This window comes from Arachis ipaensis, chromosome B4 (assembly GCF_059453495.1).
Source record: "Arachis ipaensis isolate K30076 ecotype BB chromosome B4, ASM5945349v1, whole genome shotgun sequence".
Lineage (NCBI taxonomy): Eukaryota > Viridiplantae > Streptophyta > Magnoliopsida > Fabales > Fabaceae > Arachis > Arachis ipaensis.
Genome location: NC_142439.1, coordinates 6,257,544 through 6,274,623, shown reverse-complemented (window position 1 = coordinate 6,274,623; position 17,080 = coordinate 6,257,544). Strand labels below are relative to the sequence as shown.

At 36.5% G+C, this 17,080-nt stretch overlaps 3 protein-coding genes and 1 long non-coding RNA gene across 8 annotated transcripts; 2 read left to right on the top strand and 2 right to left on the bottom strand.

Annotated features, from left to right (window-relative positions):
* The first annotated feature begins 697 nt into the window (after window positions 1-697).
* Window positions 698-3,408, top strand: LOC107635909 (uncharacterized). Its single transcript, XM_021120586.2, has 2 exons — window positions 698-2,413; window positions 2,688-3,408. The coding sequence occupies exons 1-2, from the start codon at window positions 905-907 to the stop codon at window positions 3,021-3,023; spliced, it is 1,845 nt and encodes a 614-aa protein (XP_020976245.2). The 5' UTR covers window positions 698-904; the 3' UTR covers window positions 3,024-3,408.
* Window positions 3,409-6,701: 3,293 nt separating this feature from the next.
* LOC107638630 (autophagy-related protein 8C-like) lies at window positions 6,702-8,525 on the bottom strand. Its single transcript, XM_016341982.3, has 6 exons — window positions 8,311-8,525; window positions 8,116-8,181; window positions 7,916-7,971; window positions 7,776-7,828; window positions 7,076-7,194; window positions 6,702-6,993 (listed from the first exon to the last, which is right to left on the bottom strand). Exons 2-6 carry the CDS (start codon window positions 8,150-8,152, stop codon window positions 6,899-6,901), a joined length of 360 nt encoding a protein of 119 aa, XP_016197468.1. The 5' UTR covers window positions 8,153-8,181; window positions 8,311-8,525; the 3' UTR covers window positions 6,702-6,898.
* Window positions 8,526-9,221: 696 nt separating this feature from the next.
* Window positions 9,222-11,076, top strand: LOC148566553 (uncharacterized). The gene is made up of 2 exons (XR_015881346.1): window positions 9,222-9,698; window positions 9,864-11,076. It is a non-coding gene; the product is annotated as an uncharacterized LOC148566553 (long non-coding RNA).
* Window positions 10,976-13,173, bottom strand: LOC107638629 (rop guanine nucleotide exchange factor 14). Of its 5 annotated transcripts, XM_088485778.1 has the most exons (6): window positions 12,778-13,173; window positions 12,340-12,399; window positions 12,058-12,212; window positions 11,890-11,966; window positions 11,624-11,811; window positions 10,976-11,223 (listed from the first exon to the last, which is right to left on the bottom strand). In XM_088485778.1, exons 3-5 carry the CDS (start codon window positions 12,208-12,210, stop codon window positions 11,802-11,804), a joined length of 240 nt encoding a protein of 79 aa, XP_088341904.1. In that variant the 5' UTR covers window positions 12,211-12,212; window positions 12,340-12,399; window positions 12,778-13,173; the 3' UTR covers window positions 10,976-11,223; window positions 11,624-11,801. The 5 variants fall into 5 exon arrangements, with proteins under 5 accessions (XP_088341904.1, XP_016197467.1, XP_020976244.1 ...); XM_016341981.3 differs by having other exon boundaries at window positions 12,340-13,173; XM_021120585.2 differs by having other exon boundaries at window positions 11,894-11,966; window positions 12,340-13,173.
* Between the last annotated feature and the right edge of the window lie 3,907 nt (window positions 13,174-17,080).

The window sequence follows — 17,080 nt, the reverse complement described above, 5'->3', positions numbered from 1 at the left end:
CATGTCATGATACCACTCATCCCAAAAGCTTTAGTTAATAGGAAAAGGTAACACTAATTGTTATATCTCTAATACTCCCTAAACTTTCATTGTACACTTTGTACAAATATTCCATTGGCTACTCGTACTTTCCCTTTTTAATACCTGCAAATGTGGATTTTGTTTAGGTCTATCTCCATCTAATCTAGTTATTCAAGGACTAATCTGAATTTTTTTTTATTTAATTGCATTGTTTAAAAAAGATATATTGGATTGGGGAAACAGCAACATCACAAAAGAAATGTAATATTTTTATAAAAGGGGAGTGCTAAGAACAATGAAAATTTTGAACAACATAAACAACCACCAATCAAATGAAAATATACTACACTCTAATTTAATGTTACTAATTAAATTTACTCTTTTAACCCTAGTAATTCACATTATTTATTGTTCAAAAATCTTGTTGGTTACTTATATTTTTATATTATAAAAATATTTGATATTAAAAGAGACATGGTCCTAACTCCCAAAGTGGAAGAAGCAGCCTTTTGTCAGTAGATCACTCCGCAACACCTTGTCTTATTCGCTTCTTAATTTTCTTTTCATATAACCTTAGCATACTGATACTTAACTGCATACATGCAGCTCATATACTACCCCTTGCATGCATCTCCAAATTTTTATTATAATAATAAAGTAAGATAAGTGACATGGCAACAGGGAAGGGTAATAATAGAAGAGAAGTTAGAAGGAAAAAGAAAAGGCACAAGAAAACAGAGCATGGCATAATCCACGGAGCAAGCTTGTTCCCTTTGCATAGCATAACAGTTATTACGTACTCAATCATCCATCACTGATCACTCCCACCAACTTACGAAACCAACCCACACATCTTCCTCTCAGATAAGCAATTTTTCCAAAGATGGCCAAGCACGCCGCTCATGAAACTACGTCGTCTCAGGTCATCAAGCCAGAGCAGTATTCTCACAGCCCCGCCCACTACGCCGTCGTTATGGCTGACCACAACGCACTTTCTAGAATCATCTCTGAGCTGCCCCCATTCCCCGACCCGGACCAAATCAAAACCGACTCTGACGCACTCTCTCAAGAACTACTTTTCGAAAAGATTTCCGCCGTCCTCGACCGCCGCGACGTTCCGCTACGAGAAACACCTCTTCACCTTGCCGTCCGCCTCAACGACTACCACGCTGTCCGCGCTTTGGCTCTTGCCGGCGCCGACGCATCCCTCCAGAACGCCGCCGGATGGAACCCGCTCCAGGAGGCGCTCTGCCGGCGCTCCTCCGACATCGCGCAACTCCTCGTTCGCCTCCACCACCGTTCTGCATGGGGGAAGTGGCGCCGCCGCCTTCCGCGTCTTGTCACCGCTCTCCGTCGCATGCGAGACTTCTACATGGAGATCTCGTTTCACTTCGAGAGTTCCGTGATTCCATTTATCGGCAAGATCACTCCGTCGGACACCTACCGAATCTGGAAGCGTGACGGGAACCTCCGAGCTGATACATCTCTAGCCGGATTCGACGGCCTCAAAATCCAACGCGCCGATCAGAGCTTTCTCTTCTTCGGCGACAGCAATTCAGAGCTTCGAATCCCCTCCGGTTCACTGCTCGTGCTGAACCGCGACGATCGGACAATCTTCGATGCGTTCGAGCACGCGGGAGCTCCTATGAGCTATTCAGACGCCGCTGGGATCTGCTCCGAGACAAGCGTCTACCGTCCAGGAATGGACGTGACGAAGGCGGAGTTTGTCGGAAGAACGAACTGGAGGCGGCAGGAGAAAACGGAGACAGTTGGAGAGTGGAAAGCTAGGGTTTACGAAGTGCACAACGTGGTTTTCAGTTTCCGGTCACGAAAGGCCACTTCCACCAACGGCACCGTCACTGGAGGAGAAGCCGACGCGACGGCGATCGAGAAAGTGCTGCCGTTGGAACTGGACGAAGACGACGACGGTTTTCTCGTGGCGGAGTATCCGAGTTTTGGTATGAACAATGACATGAGAAGACACAGCAGTTTCGTGAGGGAAGATAGGGAGTGTGTTCTGATGGCAAGAAAAAGTGTGGACGTAGTGCTTCCTTCGGCAGCCCCTCAGCCTGCAAGGAGGTCATCGGCGAGCATTAAAGCGGTGCCACCTCAGCCACCAAGGAGATCATCGGCGAGCGTTAACATGACAGCACCCCTGCCACCAAGGAGATCATCGGCGAACATAAACACGGCAGCGCCTTTGCCGGTGCAGACGAAGGAGAAGGAATATGTGAAAAGCTTGCGGCCGTCCGTGTGGCTGACGGAGCAGTTTCCGTTGAAGACAGAGGAGCTGCTGCCGTTACTGGACATTCTGGCGAACAAGGTGAAAGCAGTGAGGAGGCTCAGAGAGCTGCTCACAACAAAGCTCCCGGCGGGGAGTTTCCCGGTGAAGGTAACGTCTTGCTCTCCCTTGTGATGGTTAGTTGGTTGACGGTTAGGTTTGTTGGGTCCCACAAACAGAACAGTTAGTCTTGGAATTGGAAAATAATAGATTATGATATTAAAATATTATTAGATGTAACGACTGACTGGATTTGACTTCTGAGTGTTGGAACCTTGTCCGCTCAATGGATTAAACATGTGATTTGACAATACAAATACAACCTGTAATCACATTATTGTTCAATAATTAAATAATTGAATGATTTGTTTTGGTGTGGGGTCAGGTTGCGATACCGGTGGTCCCTACGGTGAAGGTGGTGATTACTTTCACCAAGTTCATGGAGCTGAAACCTTTCGAGCAATTCTATACTCCATCCTCGAGTCCTTCACATTTGTTCAGTGAAGATGACGATGATGATGCTCAGCGAAAACCAGAAAGAGAGTATTCTTCCTTATCGTCTTCATTTTCATCGTCCTCATCATCTTCTTCTTCGGTGGCATTAGATTTGAATTTGGATTCAGACCCTTTTGCTATACCTGATGGGTATAGGTGGATTAGTAATATAGATGATAGATCACGGAAAGGAAAGAAGCCCAAGTCTGTGAGAAAGCCCAAGTAACTGAGAAATTAGAAATATTGACTTGGAGTCTGACTAGGAAGATAATTCATAAGTGACATAATGAATAAGGAATGATTATGTTTTGGTGCTAAAACTTGTATCTGTTATGCAGTTAATATGTCACGGCCGTCAGATTCAATTTCTAATCAGCAAGTGAGAAGTTATACAGGTGATTTTGGCGTCAATACTGATTGATAAAAAGTGTAATTAATTACAAGTTAGAACTGATGAATCTCTTTGCTTATTTCGTGGTTTCTGTTCATAATACCTTAGTAATAGATAGATTTTTTTTCTTTCTTTTTTTATCTGTGGTTGACGTTGTATTGCCTTTTTGAGTATGGTGCTAGGAATTGAAAGGGAAAGGGGAATTAAGGTTTTCGTGGTAGAACCGATGGCCAAGTTTAACTTTATCGTTTCTAATAGCATTCCCTTCCTATCGTCATGTAGTGGCAAAGTGGTAACTTTCTTTTCTTTTCAATGTCAATATTCCAGAAAACTACGATTTCTAACGTGGACAACTCTTGTACCCACTAAAAAATATGGCAATGAGAATCACAAGTGGCTTGTGCTCTCTAAATTTGCTGTACATGCATTTATTTTGTTAGGTAATCGTTCAGTCCCTGCTCTGTACCCAGAATGTCCACTTCAATTTGTTTAGTGCAGTGATTCCAAAATAATAACATGCGTTCCTTTCACTAGTCATTCAACAATTTCTAGTAATAGAAAGAAATGTTTGATATGGTCTTGGAGAATGACTAAAGATAAGGCAACCCATTGTGCTTTTTGACTGCTTAATATAGCGCCCTAAGCTATGATTACATGGACATAGATAGACAAATTTAAAATTCTTATAAGATATGGCGATAGGTATATATATAAAATATAAAATATTTTTTAAATAGATTGTAATGATATATTAATATTTTATTGATATTAATATATAAATCAATTTTTTAATTATTTTTAATATTTTTTAATTATATAAAATATTTAAATTATATTTTATTTTTTAATAATTAATAATATATACTATTTTTAAACTCATTTTAATAATACATGTTAAAAATAAGATTGGACACACTAATATGTAATAATATTTAAATGTATTTTTTATTAAGACATAGTTATTGGACATAAAACACACATATCAGACGAATGACCACGTGTATCGTGTCTAAAATGTGTCCGACATGGAGACATGACAAATCAAAAAAGTGTCCGTGTTTCATAGACCATAAGTGGTGTATCGTGTCTAAAATGTGTCCGACATGGAGACATGACAAATCAAGAAAGTGTCCGTGTTTCATAGACCATAAGTGTTGGGTTGGTTATAACAATTTTCATATAGTATGATTCAACTACGTTCACTTGAATTAGGCTCCATTTGCCTTTACAGCTTTATTTTCTTTTCATATATACACAACTCAGTCTCCCTTATACGTAAACATTACTTCCTTCTGATCTTTCGTTACGTTCCTTTTCCTCCTCGTTTTGGACGAGGCTTTATTTCCTTTTTCTTTTTTAAAGTCTTGAGTAACCAGATCTTTGACCAAAATTTCCTTCTGACTAGTATGTGTTGAAATAAAGATACAATTTCTAGGTTTTATTTTACTAGATGTAGCATTGGAACATAACTTATAAACACTAATAACGAAAATCATATATATGTTACTAGATGACGATATTACAAGGAATAAATGACATTATATTAATTCTAAGTAGCAGATACAACAAGAGCAGGGAGAATCCATGCATTGATACAATCTAAGTGGACGACGACAAATACTTTTGGACTAAGACAAGTTTAGAAAATGCTGGCCGAAGTATCACGACAATGAGACAAGGTTGAAGATTTTAAAATTCAATTACAAACAAAGTTTTCTTTGGTTAGATGGAAATAATAAAATTGGTGGGTTGGCCACTCAATTGTTACAAGATAAATATAACTTTGAAGAAATAAAAAGCAAATAGCAGGAAAAAATAGGCCATTTCTAACACCGCATCACTTTGTTCCTTTTAACAACTCCTCCCTATAGAGTTTCCCAAATCTAGTGCATCTAACACCGACTCATACAAGGTACTATTCACGTCTCCTCTATGACTATGAGCAACTCTTAAGAGTTAAGTAGACTTTCTAATAATTATAGTATGGTAGCGTTGAAAACTTGACATGGTCTTAGAATTTACACATTTGAGTATTATTTATGACATGCATGTATGAAAAGTTGCAAGTTTCAACAAATTTCAAGCTAAGACTAGTAATGTATGTATTTCAACAAATTTCAACAAATTTTTAGTGTATCATTTCCAAAATATTTTCCATATACATGAGCACTATTCTTTTTTTTTTTTTTGCCATTTTTTTCGGTTAATAATTCCTTCAGGACATCAATTAAAAAAACGAAAGTGTGAAAAAAAAAGTAGTTTTTTTTAATCTATTATTTTTAGCCAGTATTTTAAACGTGTTCATTAGACCAAAAAAATAAAAGATATTCTTTATTATTTTTTATTGTTTAACAAACACTTGTTAATTAAGGAGAGTGGATTTTGAAACTTTTTAACTTAATAAATACATTTAAAATTTAAAAATTTTCAATTAAAACCTTCTAGTTTGAAAACATTAACAAGTATTCTTCAAATATTCGTTAAATAAGCTAAAAAGAAACATTTTATTAACGAATTTATTTTTTAATAAATTATTCTGATGGTACTAGGAGACATGGGAAGTGAAAGTTGGGCTGATGTGTGGGGTGCTGGGGGTATTGGTGCCATGGAAAATGATGATGCCATTGGCAGCAGATCCCAAAATGACATGGATACCGGCGCCAACAACACCAAGAAATCTACCAAGGGTGGCGGTGGTTTCACCAAAGTCAAGGCAGTTGCAATGATAGGTGTGCTCAAAATCAAAAGCGGCACTTTAATTTGTGTCAATTGGATCAAGATCCAACTCAAGAGAAAGACTACATCCAAATAAATGGGATGCCCACTCCACTCGTTTTTTATTATTTGATTATTTCATTGGGTGCCCAAATGCGTATACTTCCTAAATCTACTTGTAGTACCTGAGAAAATTTTATATGCTCCGAAAACAAGTGGTTCTCTTTATTCTCCTTTCTTTTTTTTTTTATTAATCGCATTGTATCTTAAACCCTAAATTTTAAACCCAACAAATTAGACAAAAATCCAAAATAGCCCTGACAATTACTTCGAAAGACAACGAAGCCCTTGACAAAAAAAAAAACAACTCGACCCTTGACAATTACCTTAAAAGGACAACGAAGCCTCTGTGCCAAAAAAAGTTAATGTTTTTTTTTTGGTATAGGAACTAATCAGTCTCAAAAAAAAAAAAAGGAGCCGGATTTGGTGTTTTTTTTTCCTTGGGGACCTCGTTGTCAGTCCTAGATAATTGTCAGGGGCCAAGTGAGGTATTCACTCAAAAAATTATAATGTCAGATGGGAACACAGCTCCAATGACCTAACAACTCCGGAATTTTGGATGCACACATTCTTAATGGTGTACTTCATTGTTACTCAGGGAAAAAATAACAATAAAAAGATCAATCTTCCTTCAAGATTAATTAACACTAATGGAAATTTGGGAACTCTTAAGAATGTGTTTGTGCAAATTATAGCATCAAGAAGACGATGATGTTACTCGAACAATGCAACTAAGAATTAAAAAGAAAGTGTAGTAATCAATTCTCATCCATTGAAATTCATAATTTAAAATAATGAAACATAATCAAGGTGTAAGATAACATTGCTCAATATACCACCAAAAAAAAATTACTCAAAGGACTTTGTACCGATGATTAGCTGCAAATAATTTGCACCTTGCAGAAACTATTTACAGAGGTCATCATAAATTTCGCTTAGCAAGATCCAAAGGTGTTCTCCCCACTATAAGTCATGTAAAGAAAGCCATCCTGATCCTTATGTTCCTCATAAATAGCAGACATCAATGAAGCTGCAACAACAGGGGACTCAGTTCAGAAGCGCTTCCACAAAGGGCAAAAACAACATTTGGGTTAATGAGTGATGACACTTACCAGTTGGAGGTAGTGTGTTATTGACAAAAACGAAAATAGCCTTCTCAGCACCTAGCATCATTCTTTTGCGGACAACGTAGACAAATTGACCCACAGTTAAATCAGCTGGGACAAGGTATCTACAACATCACACAAGAGTTGCAACAAAATCAATTGAGAATCCTCTAGTGCACAGACTCTAATCAACTACATACATCCATCAACATAAATAGATATAATCCTATTGATCGAATATAAAATATGCAAATTAAAAAAGGTTTAGTCATTGAAATTCAAAGCATGCTCAAACCGATGCGTAATTTGTTAATCTCTTACAAATAGTTCAAAACAATTTAGCATGACATTCCAAATATTTACATAAAACCATCATCAGAACATGCAATTTTTTCATGACAATCAATTTTTTCATGACAAATATTTACATAAAACCATCATCAAAACAATTTAGCATGACATTCCAAATATTTAGCATGACATTCCAAACAAAGTGGCAAACAGAAACCATATAATCGTCAACACTCCTATAACATAATGAAACTCATTACCATCATCACAACATGCAATTTTTTCATGACATTCCAAATATTTACATAAAACCATCATACACATAATAAATGAACAAAGAAATCAGGTAGCAAACTAATATTCCAAGTCATAAAATCAGAAGGGTTAAAAATAGCACATGATAAAAACCACTTACTTCTTCTTATCAATCTCCGGAATATCACTTCTGTCAGCTTTCTCCACAATCACCTGCACCCAATTCTCACGTATGAATAAGAGTACTCCAATATATAAAAAATAACATAAACATGGAATGAATACATTGTGCAATCATACAGGTATTCTATCAGGATACTTCTCTCGAATTCGAGAAGCTTCACCTTGCCTTCTCTCTGAAAGGTATAAAAACATTAAGCTGTGTTTAGCATAGTGGAATTGAACAATAATCATGCCAACATAATCATCATTACAGAAAGCAAACCCCTTCTATATTGGGAAAAGAATAAATTAATTGAAAAAAAAAAAAAAGAGAATACCGAAAGGATGTTGAAGCTTAAAGGAGATTTTGGCCATATTGAAACTGGAAACAGAATTGGCGGTGCCTGCAATTCTCAAACAGTGAAACATCAGAAACCATAGCTTCCACGAACAAATCGAAGAGAAGAAGAAGGAGCAAGACGAAGAAAAACTGAAAGCTTTTTCAGGAAAACCAAGGAATTAGGATTACATACCTAACACGAAAGGATCCTCTGTTTTTTGTGTCTCTATCTCTCAACGAAACAGAGGCAATGGAGTGGGATGGATAACGAAAGAGGATATATAATTGAAATTAGGGTTTTAGAATTTTTTTGTTTTCCCCACAAAAGTCTTACTTATGGTTTTAGCTGAAGATTTGTTGCTTTTGTTAGTTAGCTTAGATTTGAGTTTAAGTGGAACACGGAACGTTATGTTTCGTATTGCCACTTTCGCAAGTAACCCAACTATGCGCTTCAAAAACGATGACGTTTTATAACTTTAACCTTCTCTGGTCTTCTACTTTTGGTGTATAAATAGGGTTAAAGCTCAAACCAAATCCTTATTTAAAATTTGAAAAAAGATAAGATATGAGTTTGAATTTAAAAATGATAATTTTGTGGTTGTATATTTAAAAAAATAAAATTAATTGACAATATCTTTACTAAATTGACTTGATTGTAAGATAAAATATAAGAAATATTTTAAGTGCACCGAGAATATCGGTACTTCAGTTATTTTAACCGTTGATCTGAATTATAAAAAATATATATAATATATATTAATTAAAATCAACGGTTAAAATAATTGGTGTACCGGTACTTTCCAATTCACTTGAAATATTTCCTAAAATATATTAGTGCGACGTTGGACTATTGGATATTTGATGATGAGATGTGAATGTTTAAAATTCAAATTAAAAATGTTGGATTAGATTAAATTTAAAGCTCAATATGAAAAAATTTCTTTGAATATATGATTTATTTTTTTAAAAAAAATAAAGGTAATTTATTTTAAAAAAAAATAATTTTATCCTTATCTAGAACAAAAAAATAAATAAATAAATAGAGATCTCCTCTCATTTAATGAGTAAAGACTAAATAATGTATTGAAAAGAAAAGAGAGAGAAACTAAATCTAAAAGGAGAAAATAACACTTAATTAGGGGTTAGCCTTTAATTTTTCTAGCAACTTCAGGAAGGTATTCATCGTGAGTTCTGCTATTGTTTCTTCTTGCTCGAAGACAAACCGATTCCTAGCCTTCCACACATTCTAGCTTAAGATCACCAACAGGGTTAGCTTATATAAACAATTCTGTTGTCTCTTATACTCGTTTATTTTCTCCTTCCAAAGGTGCTAGAAAGTCGAAGGTCCAAAGACGGAGAGAATTAACAGTAAAAGGCTTCTCCTCTAAATTTGTTGCGTAGGTCGGATTGACGCTTGATATGCGCATATAAAATAACATCTAAGACGGGAAACTTTTTATGGAGACATTTTCAGATAAATATCTTGACTTTTGGGAGCAGAGGCAACTTTCAGAGTGTACACCAAGTTTTATGATACTGTAGTAGACTTAGACAAAGATCAATTAGGGGGTGTTAAAACTGGTATGCTATATTGTAACCTGAGCTCACTTCAAAATTATCGCTCTTAGTGTGAAGCCATTTGAGTTTATCTGCTTCATCTGAGATTGTAATGGCTTGGATTCTTTGACTAATATTTTCTGAGAATTTTTTGTTTATCAATTCACTATGCCATGTCCCATTTGGCAGGATGAGGTCCTTTACCCATACGATTCTTAGGCTCTGAAAGTCAGTTTCCGACTCAGGGGGAGGAGGCGGTCGAAACAGGTATAGTGAAGGCAACCATGGATCATGAAAAACTCTTACCACTGAACCAATTCCAATGCTCCAGATCAGGCCTTTCTCAAGCACAATGCATCCCTACAGGATGTCCCACCAACCCCATGACGGTAACGTCCTTAACTTAGCACTCATTATATTACCATACCTAAAATACTTGCCTTTTAATATTTTAGATAGTAAAGTATTTGGTTGAGTTACGACTTTTCAACACTGTTTAGCTAGTAATGCTAGGTTCTGAGTTCAAAGATCTTTAAAGCCCAAACCCCTTCTCTTTTTAGTCGTATCATCGTCTCCCAACTTATCCACAACATCTTCTTTTCTGCCCCATTTTGACCCCACCAAAATGGCTGAAGAATTCTATAGATCTCTTTTAACAGAGTGTCCGGAAGCCAAAAACAGGATAAAGAGTATGTGGGAATAGCCTCACCTACTGCTTTTATTAAAATCTGCCTGCCTGCTGGTGTTAGTAGTCTGTGTTTCAAGCCATGTACTTTATGTATAACTTTCTCTTTGATCACACTGAAGGTGACCTTCTTTGATCTCTGTACTACTGACAGAAGGCCTGAATATTTATTCTGAGCCTCGATGTTCTGAATGTTTAGCCTATCCGCCAAGTCCAGTCGAGAATCCATGGACGTGTTATTGCTAAAGAAGATTGTGGATTTATCCAGGTTCACCTTTTGACCGCTCATTCGTTCATATCTCTCAAGTAGATGAAGGATATTATTACAACTCTCTTCATTAGCCCTGCTACATAGGATCGAGTCGTCTGGAAATAACAAATGGTTTATTGAGGAACACCATTTGTTAATTTGAATACCACAGATTAGGGGTGTAATCGGTTCAGTTTGGTTCGGTTTTGGACCGAAAACCAACCGAACCGACCTGATCGGTTCTACAATGATACCAACTATTCGGTTGGCTGCTATTTGAACAACCGAACCGAACCGAACCAAACCAACAACGGTTTAGTTCGGTCGGTTTTTTCAGTTTTTTACATCTAATAATCAGAATTTAAATTACCATAAAATAAAGTTTAAAACCATCAATAAACTAGAATAACAAGAGTATATCACATCCTAATTCAATACAAATTCAACTTAATTAAACATAAAACAAATACAATTAAAAATATCTAACAAAACAACAAAAATAAACACACTTTAAACTGAAACAGTCACTTTAAACAAATAAAAACCAAACAGCCACCATGCTAAATCTGAATCCACACCAGACTCGTCATCATCTTCTCCGGTTGGTGCAATTTCTACAAAAATAAACATAACAATGAAAAATTAGCATTTTAACTCATCAACAGCACCAAAAGTATTGTTTCCAGCAACAAATTTATCTAACATTATGCAGAGATTATTTTAGTCGATGATTCAATGAAAATTGAATTACAGTGCACAGAAAGTTTATCTAACATTATGATCATATTTCTTGATCCAAGAATGAAAAAACTTGCAAATTTTCTTGTGTTACCAGATTAAGAATTAAGAACCAATACTATTCCTTATAATGGAATGCTCTATTCATGTTCATACTTTATACCTAACCATAGATCATCCTATTTTTCTGTTATCTTTAATCATCACTAATGGGAATATAGTGGTTGAGGTTAACAAAAACATATAATTCCAAGTCTTGAGAGTTCCAAGTCTTACCTTTAGAAGTGCATCTTTAATAATTGTTGGCACAGAAATTTCAAGCAAAATATTATCATTTATCGATTTGACAGCCTTGAATATTTGGTGTACCACTCTTCCCCGATGAATCAACCTCTTTCGTTCAGTGCCCAGCTTCCTCCCTCTTCATACCAGAACTCAGTATTCACCATGGATTCTAGTATCTCCTGTCAATCAAAATATTAAGATGTCAATACAGTCTACATAGTGATTTCACAGGATGTTTATAAAATGAAGATTTTGACCTACAAAAAGCAGAGTCCAATTTCTGAAGTGCTGGAAGATTCATGTGTACATCAGAACGAGCTTTCGGGGTCATTATCTATTCAAACACAGTGACTATCTTATTGTACTGCAGTGTGATTCATATAAAATGTTAAATCATTTCCATTCCAGATCAAATGAAACAATACCTCAAAGATTTCACCAATGGAAGCATTTTGCTTTGCAGGAACCAACTCAACCATATAGTTTGTAGGAGACAGCAACCAGTCCATTTCTCTTTGCCATTTGCTCTTACGTTCTTCAGGTAACGGTTCCAATTTCCACAACTTGCCAAATACCATCACTGCATATTTTGGGATTATAAAGGCATATTAATTTCAGAGACAAATTTTTTGAAAATATATGTAATTTTCTCAAATATAAATGGATCTGAGAGATTGAAAAAAAGGTAAAAAGCATCGAAAGCAAACCTGATAGGCTAGAGATGGCATTAGACAAGGCTAAAGCTGTATTGAGGCCCTTAGTTCCTCCTTGAATACAATATAAGTGAATCATGTAACATATAGTAACCCACTTTTTATCATCACTCACCGAATACAAATTTCAGTAAAAGCAACAACAACAAAAATTTTGCAGAAAAATTTCAATCAAACTCATCTTTTTAATTAGGCACAAACTAGCAACAACAATCAAAGACAATCATTTTAATCAAACTTGTCTTCCTAATTAAGCACAAACCAGTAACAACCCTCAGAGACAAATTAGAAATCAAATTCATCTTCTTAATTAAGAAGAGACCAGCAACAATAATCAGGACAAATTAAATTTGATATACTATGGCAATATAATGATTTGTGAATTTAACTAATCTAACTAATCAATATAATGATTTGCAGGAGATGGCTCACGCGACCAGAGTGCTGCTCGGCGACTGAAGTGCTGCTCAGTGACTGGAGTGCTGCTCCGCTTAGGGTTTCTTGCCACGACTTAGGGTTTTTTGCGACGGCTTATGACTGGACGACGGCATGGACTCAGGAGACGGCTCAGTAACTGGAGTGCTGCTCGAGTTGGACTACTCTGCCGCTGGAGTGTTGCTCGGTGACTGGATTGCTGCTCGGCGATGGACTGCTGCTCGGTGACGGACTGCTGCTCGGCGAATGGATTGTTGCTCGGCGACGGACTGGATTGGAGTGCTGCTCGGAGGTTGGAGGTTGGAGGTGGAAGAATGGGAGATAGAAGTGTTTTGTGGGTGACTGGGTGTGCTGCTCAGCTGATGTACTGCGCGTAAGAGGAGAAGAAGAAAGAGTTAGGATTGTGGCTGATTGGCCCTTTTATACGTAGGTTAAAGGGCAACTTAGTAAAAATACACACTACTGAACCCTCACTCTTCGGTTCGGTTCGGTTCCAGTAAAGACAACCGAAAACCGAACCGAACCGATCAGTTTAATTCGAAAAAAACAAAAAAAACCAGTTTTTTCGGTTTTTTATTCGGTTGTTGTAAAATTCGGTTTGGTTCTATGATAATTTTTGGTCCGGTTCGGTAACTTACACCCCTACCACAGATGATACCATTTTGCTCTACCTTGTGTAGCAAATAGGATAAACCTTTTGCACAAAAAATAAATAAGTATGAAGATAAGAGGTCACCTTATCGGATACCCCTATTTGGTCTAAAGAAACCAAATGGTTGTCCTTCAACAGCAGATTAAGAAACTATGGTAACTACCTATTGAATCTATTTATTCCACATAGGATCAAAACCCAACTTCCCCAACATAAACCATAGGAAAAGCCATTCAACTCTATCATAGGCTTTACACATATTCAGTTTAATCTCCATTTATGAGTTTAAGCTCATCTTCTTGTTCTTTAAGTAGTGCATGCATTCATGGGCAATAAGAATATTATCAGAAATTATTCTCCTCTTTAAAAAGGCACTCTGGTTAAAACTAATTAGCAAATTCATAATAGATTATAGTAGGTGAACAATTACTTTAGAAATACTCTTGTAGATAACAGATATTAGGCTAATTGGTCTAACCTAAGACATACTATGTGCATCAATGATCTTTAGAATTAGACAGATTTGAATGTGATTAAAGCTCTTCAACATTCTTCCACTCACAAAGAAATTCTTTACTGCCTTATAGACATCTTCAACAATAATATTCCAGTAGAAATGAAAAAACTTTACCGTGAAACCATCATCTCCTGGTGCACTGTCAAAATTAATACTGAAGGTTGCTCGTTTCACTTCTTTCAAGGAAATTGGCCGAAGAAGCTAATGATTCATGGCTGGGGAGACCTTGGCCGAGAAGTCTTCAAATAGAGGCTCTGGATCGTCATGTTCTATGGAGGAAAAAATGCCCCGAAAAGTACTTTTTAGCTACCTTTGTTAAGAAGCTTCCGTCATTTCTTTCCAGATTCCAGATTTTGTTGTTGCAAATCCGGGATTGGAAGGATTGGTGAAAGAACTTCGAGTTTTTATCCCCCTCTTTCAGCCATTTGACTCTTGACTTTTTCTTCTAGTAGCTTTCCTCTTATTATTAGCCCTTTGTAGTTCATTTTCCAACAAACTTAACTCGTCTCCCCCAAACACTCTTGCATTTTTAAGTATCTCAATCTGCCAACACAGCCTGTCTATCTCTTTCTTGAAATTTTGGTTAGTACTTTGTTACCATTCTACCAACTTATGCCTACACAACTTCAGCTTTTGCACTAATTTAAACATGACTGAGTCCTCAAAATAAATATTCCATGTTGCAGTTATTAGTGACCGAACCTCCTCAAGGCCACACTGTAAAATTCCAGATTTTTTAAAATTAAATAATAAGTTATTTATGAACTATAATATACATTAAAGATTATATTTTGATAGATTTTTATTATTAATTGAATAATTTTTGTATTCAAATTTTAAGTTTTAGTAATTGAAAAATAATGTGAATTGTATAGGCTTTAATTTGAATATTTAAATTTTTTAATTTTATTTTATGAATAAAAAAAAAATTAAATTCATTATCTTTAATCCTTGAATTAGAGTATTTATTTAAAGATAAATTGTAATATGATAAATAAATAATATTTTATTTAAAAATAAGTTCGTTGAATTAAAATTGGTTTTTAATTATTCAATTACCCCTAATTTTATTAAAATTACACTACCTTAATTAACCAAAACATTCCCAAATTGAACATTAACCCTAACACCCCTACCCTCAGCAGCCGCCACACACACACATACCCCAACCCCTAACCAACAGATACACACACACGTAGGAGAAGGAAACGAGAGAAAGGGGAAAAAGAGAAGAGAGGGGAGAAGAAGAAGAGAAGAGGAAGGAGATGGGGGGAGCACGCCGGCAGAGACCAATGCCGTTCACCGCGCCGTTGTGTTTCCGAAAGGAAGAGAGCAGCGTTGAGAGGGGAAAGGAGACGCAAGCCAGAGACTGTGAGGAGGGAGCCGTCGTCGTTGCGTCGTGTTGCCGCCTGCAGATCCCATCATCGTTGCCGTTCTGTCGCGTCGCTGCCGAGGAGGGAAGACCAAACGCCGTCGAGCTTCCTACTACAACCGTCGCGTGAGATCCAGGAGGAAAAAGGAGTTGCTGCGAGGAGCTTGTCATCGCACTAGTTGCTGCTGTTGCCATCGTTTTCGTCACCGCCGAAGCTTCGTGTCGTCGTTCTGACCGCCGGAAACCGCCGTTGGAACCCCTGTCTACTTGGGGCAAGCTTCGATTCTTGCATGCTGAGATTCATGGTTGTTGCATGTGACATCAAGCCACTGCATCATCATTGGAGCTGCCGCTGCCCCGTTTGATCAGTTATTCGTAAGTCCGGTAAGTTTTTTTGTTTCGGAACCCTCGTTGTTAGCGTTTTGTTATAGTTTGTTGAGAAATTTGCGACGTTAATATCTCAGGTCGAGTTACTGTGATTGCATGTGGTGTTTAATGTCTGCTGCTGCCGCGGGAGCGGTTGAAAGTGTTGTCGCTGCTATAAACCGAAAGAAAAAGGGACTTTGACGCATTTGTTTTTAAGAGTTTTTCTTAAAACTTATTTTCTATTACAGAATTGTTATAAATAGATTTGATGTGAAAAATATATTTCTGTGATTATGTGAGTCTTATGGATGTGATTGCTTGCTTGATGGAATTATTGATTGCTTGAGTGGTGCATGGTTGTGGATAAAAATAAATTTGAAAAGTTGATTCAATTAAGTATTATGAAAAGTGATTTTTTTTTTTGTCTTGGAGTTGAATTGATATTTAAAAAATAGATTTATATTGAAAATGGTTGAAATTGGAAGTGGGTTGATATTGAAACCTGATTTGATATCAGCATTGGTTTACAAAAATTGGAAAGAATTTGATATTTAAAAATTGTTTGATATTGAAAATTGTTTGAGATATTGGATTTGATTTGATTTTGAAATTGATTTGAAAAGAATTTGAAAAATGGTTTGGTTGGAACCCTTGAAGGGTGGCAAAGTCCGAATTTTAGAGGAGATGCTACCGAAATTTTTATAAAAATTGGAGGTTTCGTTTGAAGTGGTTATTTAAAAATATTTGGATTTAAGGATTACATTTTGAGTTTGATTTATTTAGAAAAGAATGAATTATGTTTTAAGTTTGAATTTTTGATGAACGGAATGGGAGGTGTGATGAGGATGAGTGTGATAATAAGGAATGATTATGACTGAATTTGAATGAAGGATGATAAGGATTGATTTAAAAGTATGATTTTTGACTGAATTGAATGAATTTGAAAATAAAATTGAATCTAATTGAGATATATGTGATTGGGTAAGAGGCAGTGGCGTTGTCCACTTACTCCGGATAAAAGTTCGAGACGCTGGGTAAAAAGCAAGAGTTGAGTTTTGTCACCACTTACTCCGGGTTGAGAATTCTAACACCGCTTGGGTAAGAGGCAAGGGGTGAGGTTGTCCCCCTTGTCCCGGGTATGCGGGTAAGATGTAAGGGTTGTGGTTTGGTCTCACTTGCTCTATGTTTCGTGTTCCTATCCAGGATTTGCTACTGGACATGTCGGATTTGGCTATATAACTGACAGATGAGACTCATCGGCCATAGGGAAGACATGCATCATATGTATTTTTTTGAGTTTGAATTTGTGTTGGTTTGCCTAATTGCTTAACTGTTATTAACTGCTATTTGAGCAATTTGCTGTAACTGCTATCTATACCTGTGTTTTTCTTGT

Excerpts from the sequence above, each read along its gene's own strand:
- LOC107638629 (XM_016341981.3), bottom strand. The coding sequence starts at position 12,424 with ATGATTCACTTATATTGTATTCAAGGAGGAACTAAGGGCCTCAATACA. Across the intron at positions 12,213-12,339 it reads TGCCATCTCTAGCCTATCAG|TGATGGTATTTGGCAAGTTG; the intron begins GTTTGCTTTCGA and ends CAAAATATGCAG. Across the intron at positions 11,967-12,057 it reads CCATTGGTGAAATCTTTGAG|ATAATGACCCCGAAAGCTCG; the intron begins GTATTGTTTCAT and ends GTGTTTGAATAG.
- LOC107638630 (XM_016341982.3), bottom strand. The coding sequence starts at position 8,152 with ATGGCCAAAATCTCCTTTAAGCTTCAACATCCTTTCG. Across the intron at positions 7,972-8,115 it reads TAAGCTTCAACATCCTTTCG|AGAGAAGGCAAGGTGAAGCT; the intron begins GTATTCTCTTTT and ends TATACCTTTCAG. Across the intron at positions 7,195-7,775 it reads CCGGAGATTGATAAGAAGAA|ATACCTTGTCCCAGCTGATT; the intron begins GTAAGTGGTTTT and ends GTGATGTTGTAG.
- LOC107635909 (XM_021120586.2), top strand. The coding sequence starts at position 905 with ATGGCCAAGCACGCCGCTCATGAAACTACGTCGTCTCAGGTCATCAAG. Across the intron at positions 2,414-2,687 it reads CGGGGAGTTTCCCGGTGAAG|GTTGCGATACCGGTGGTCCC; the intron begins GTAACGTCTTGC and ends GTGTGGGGTCAG.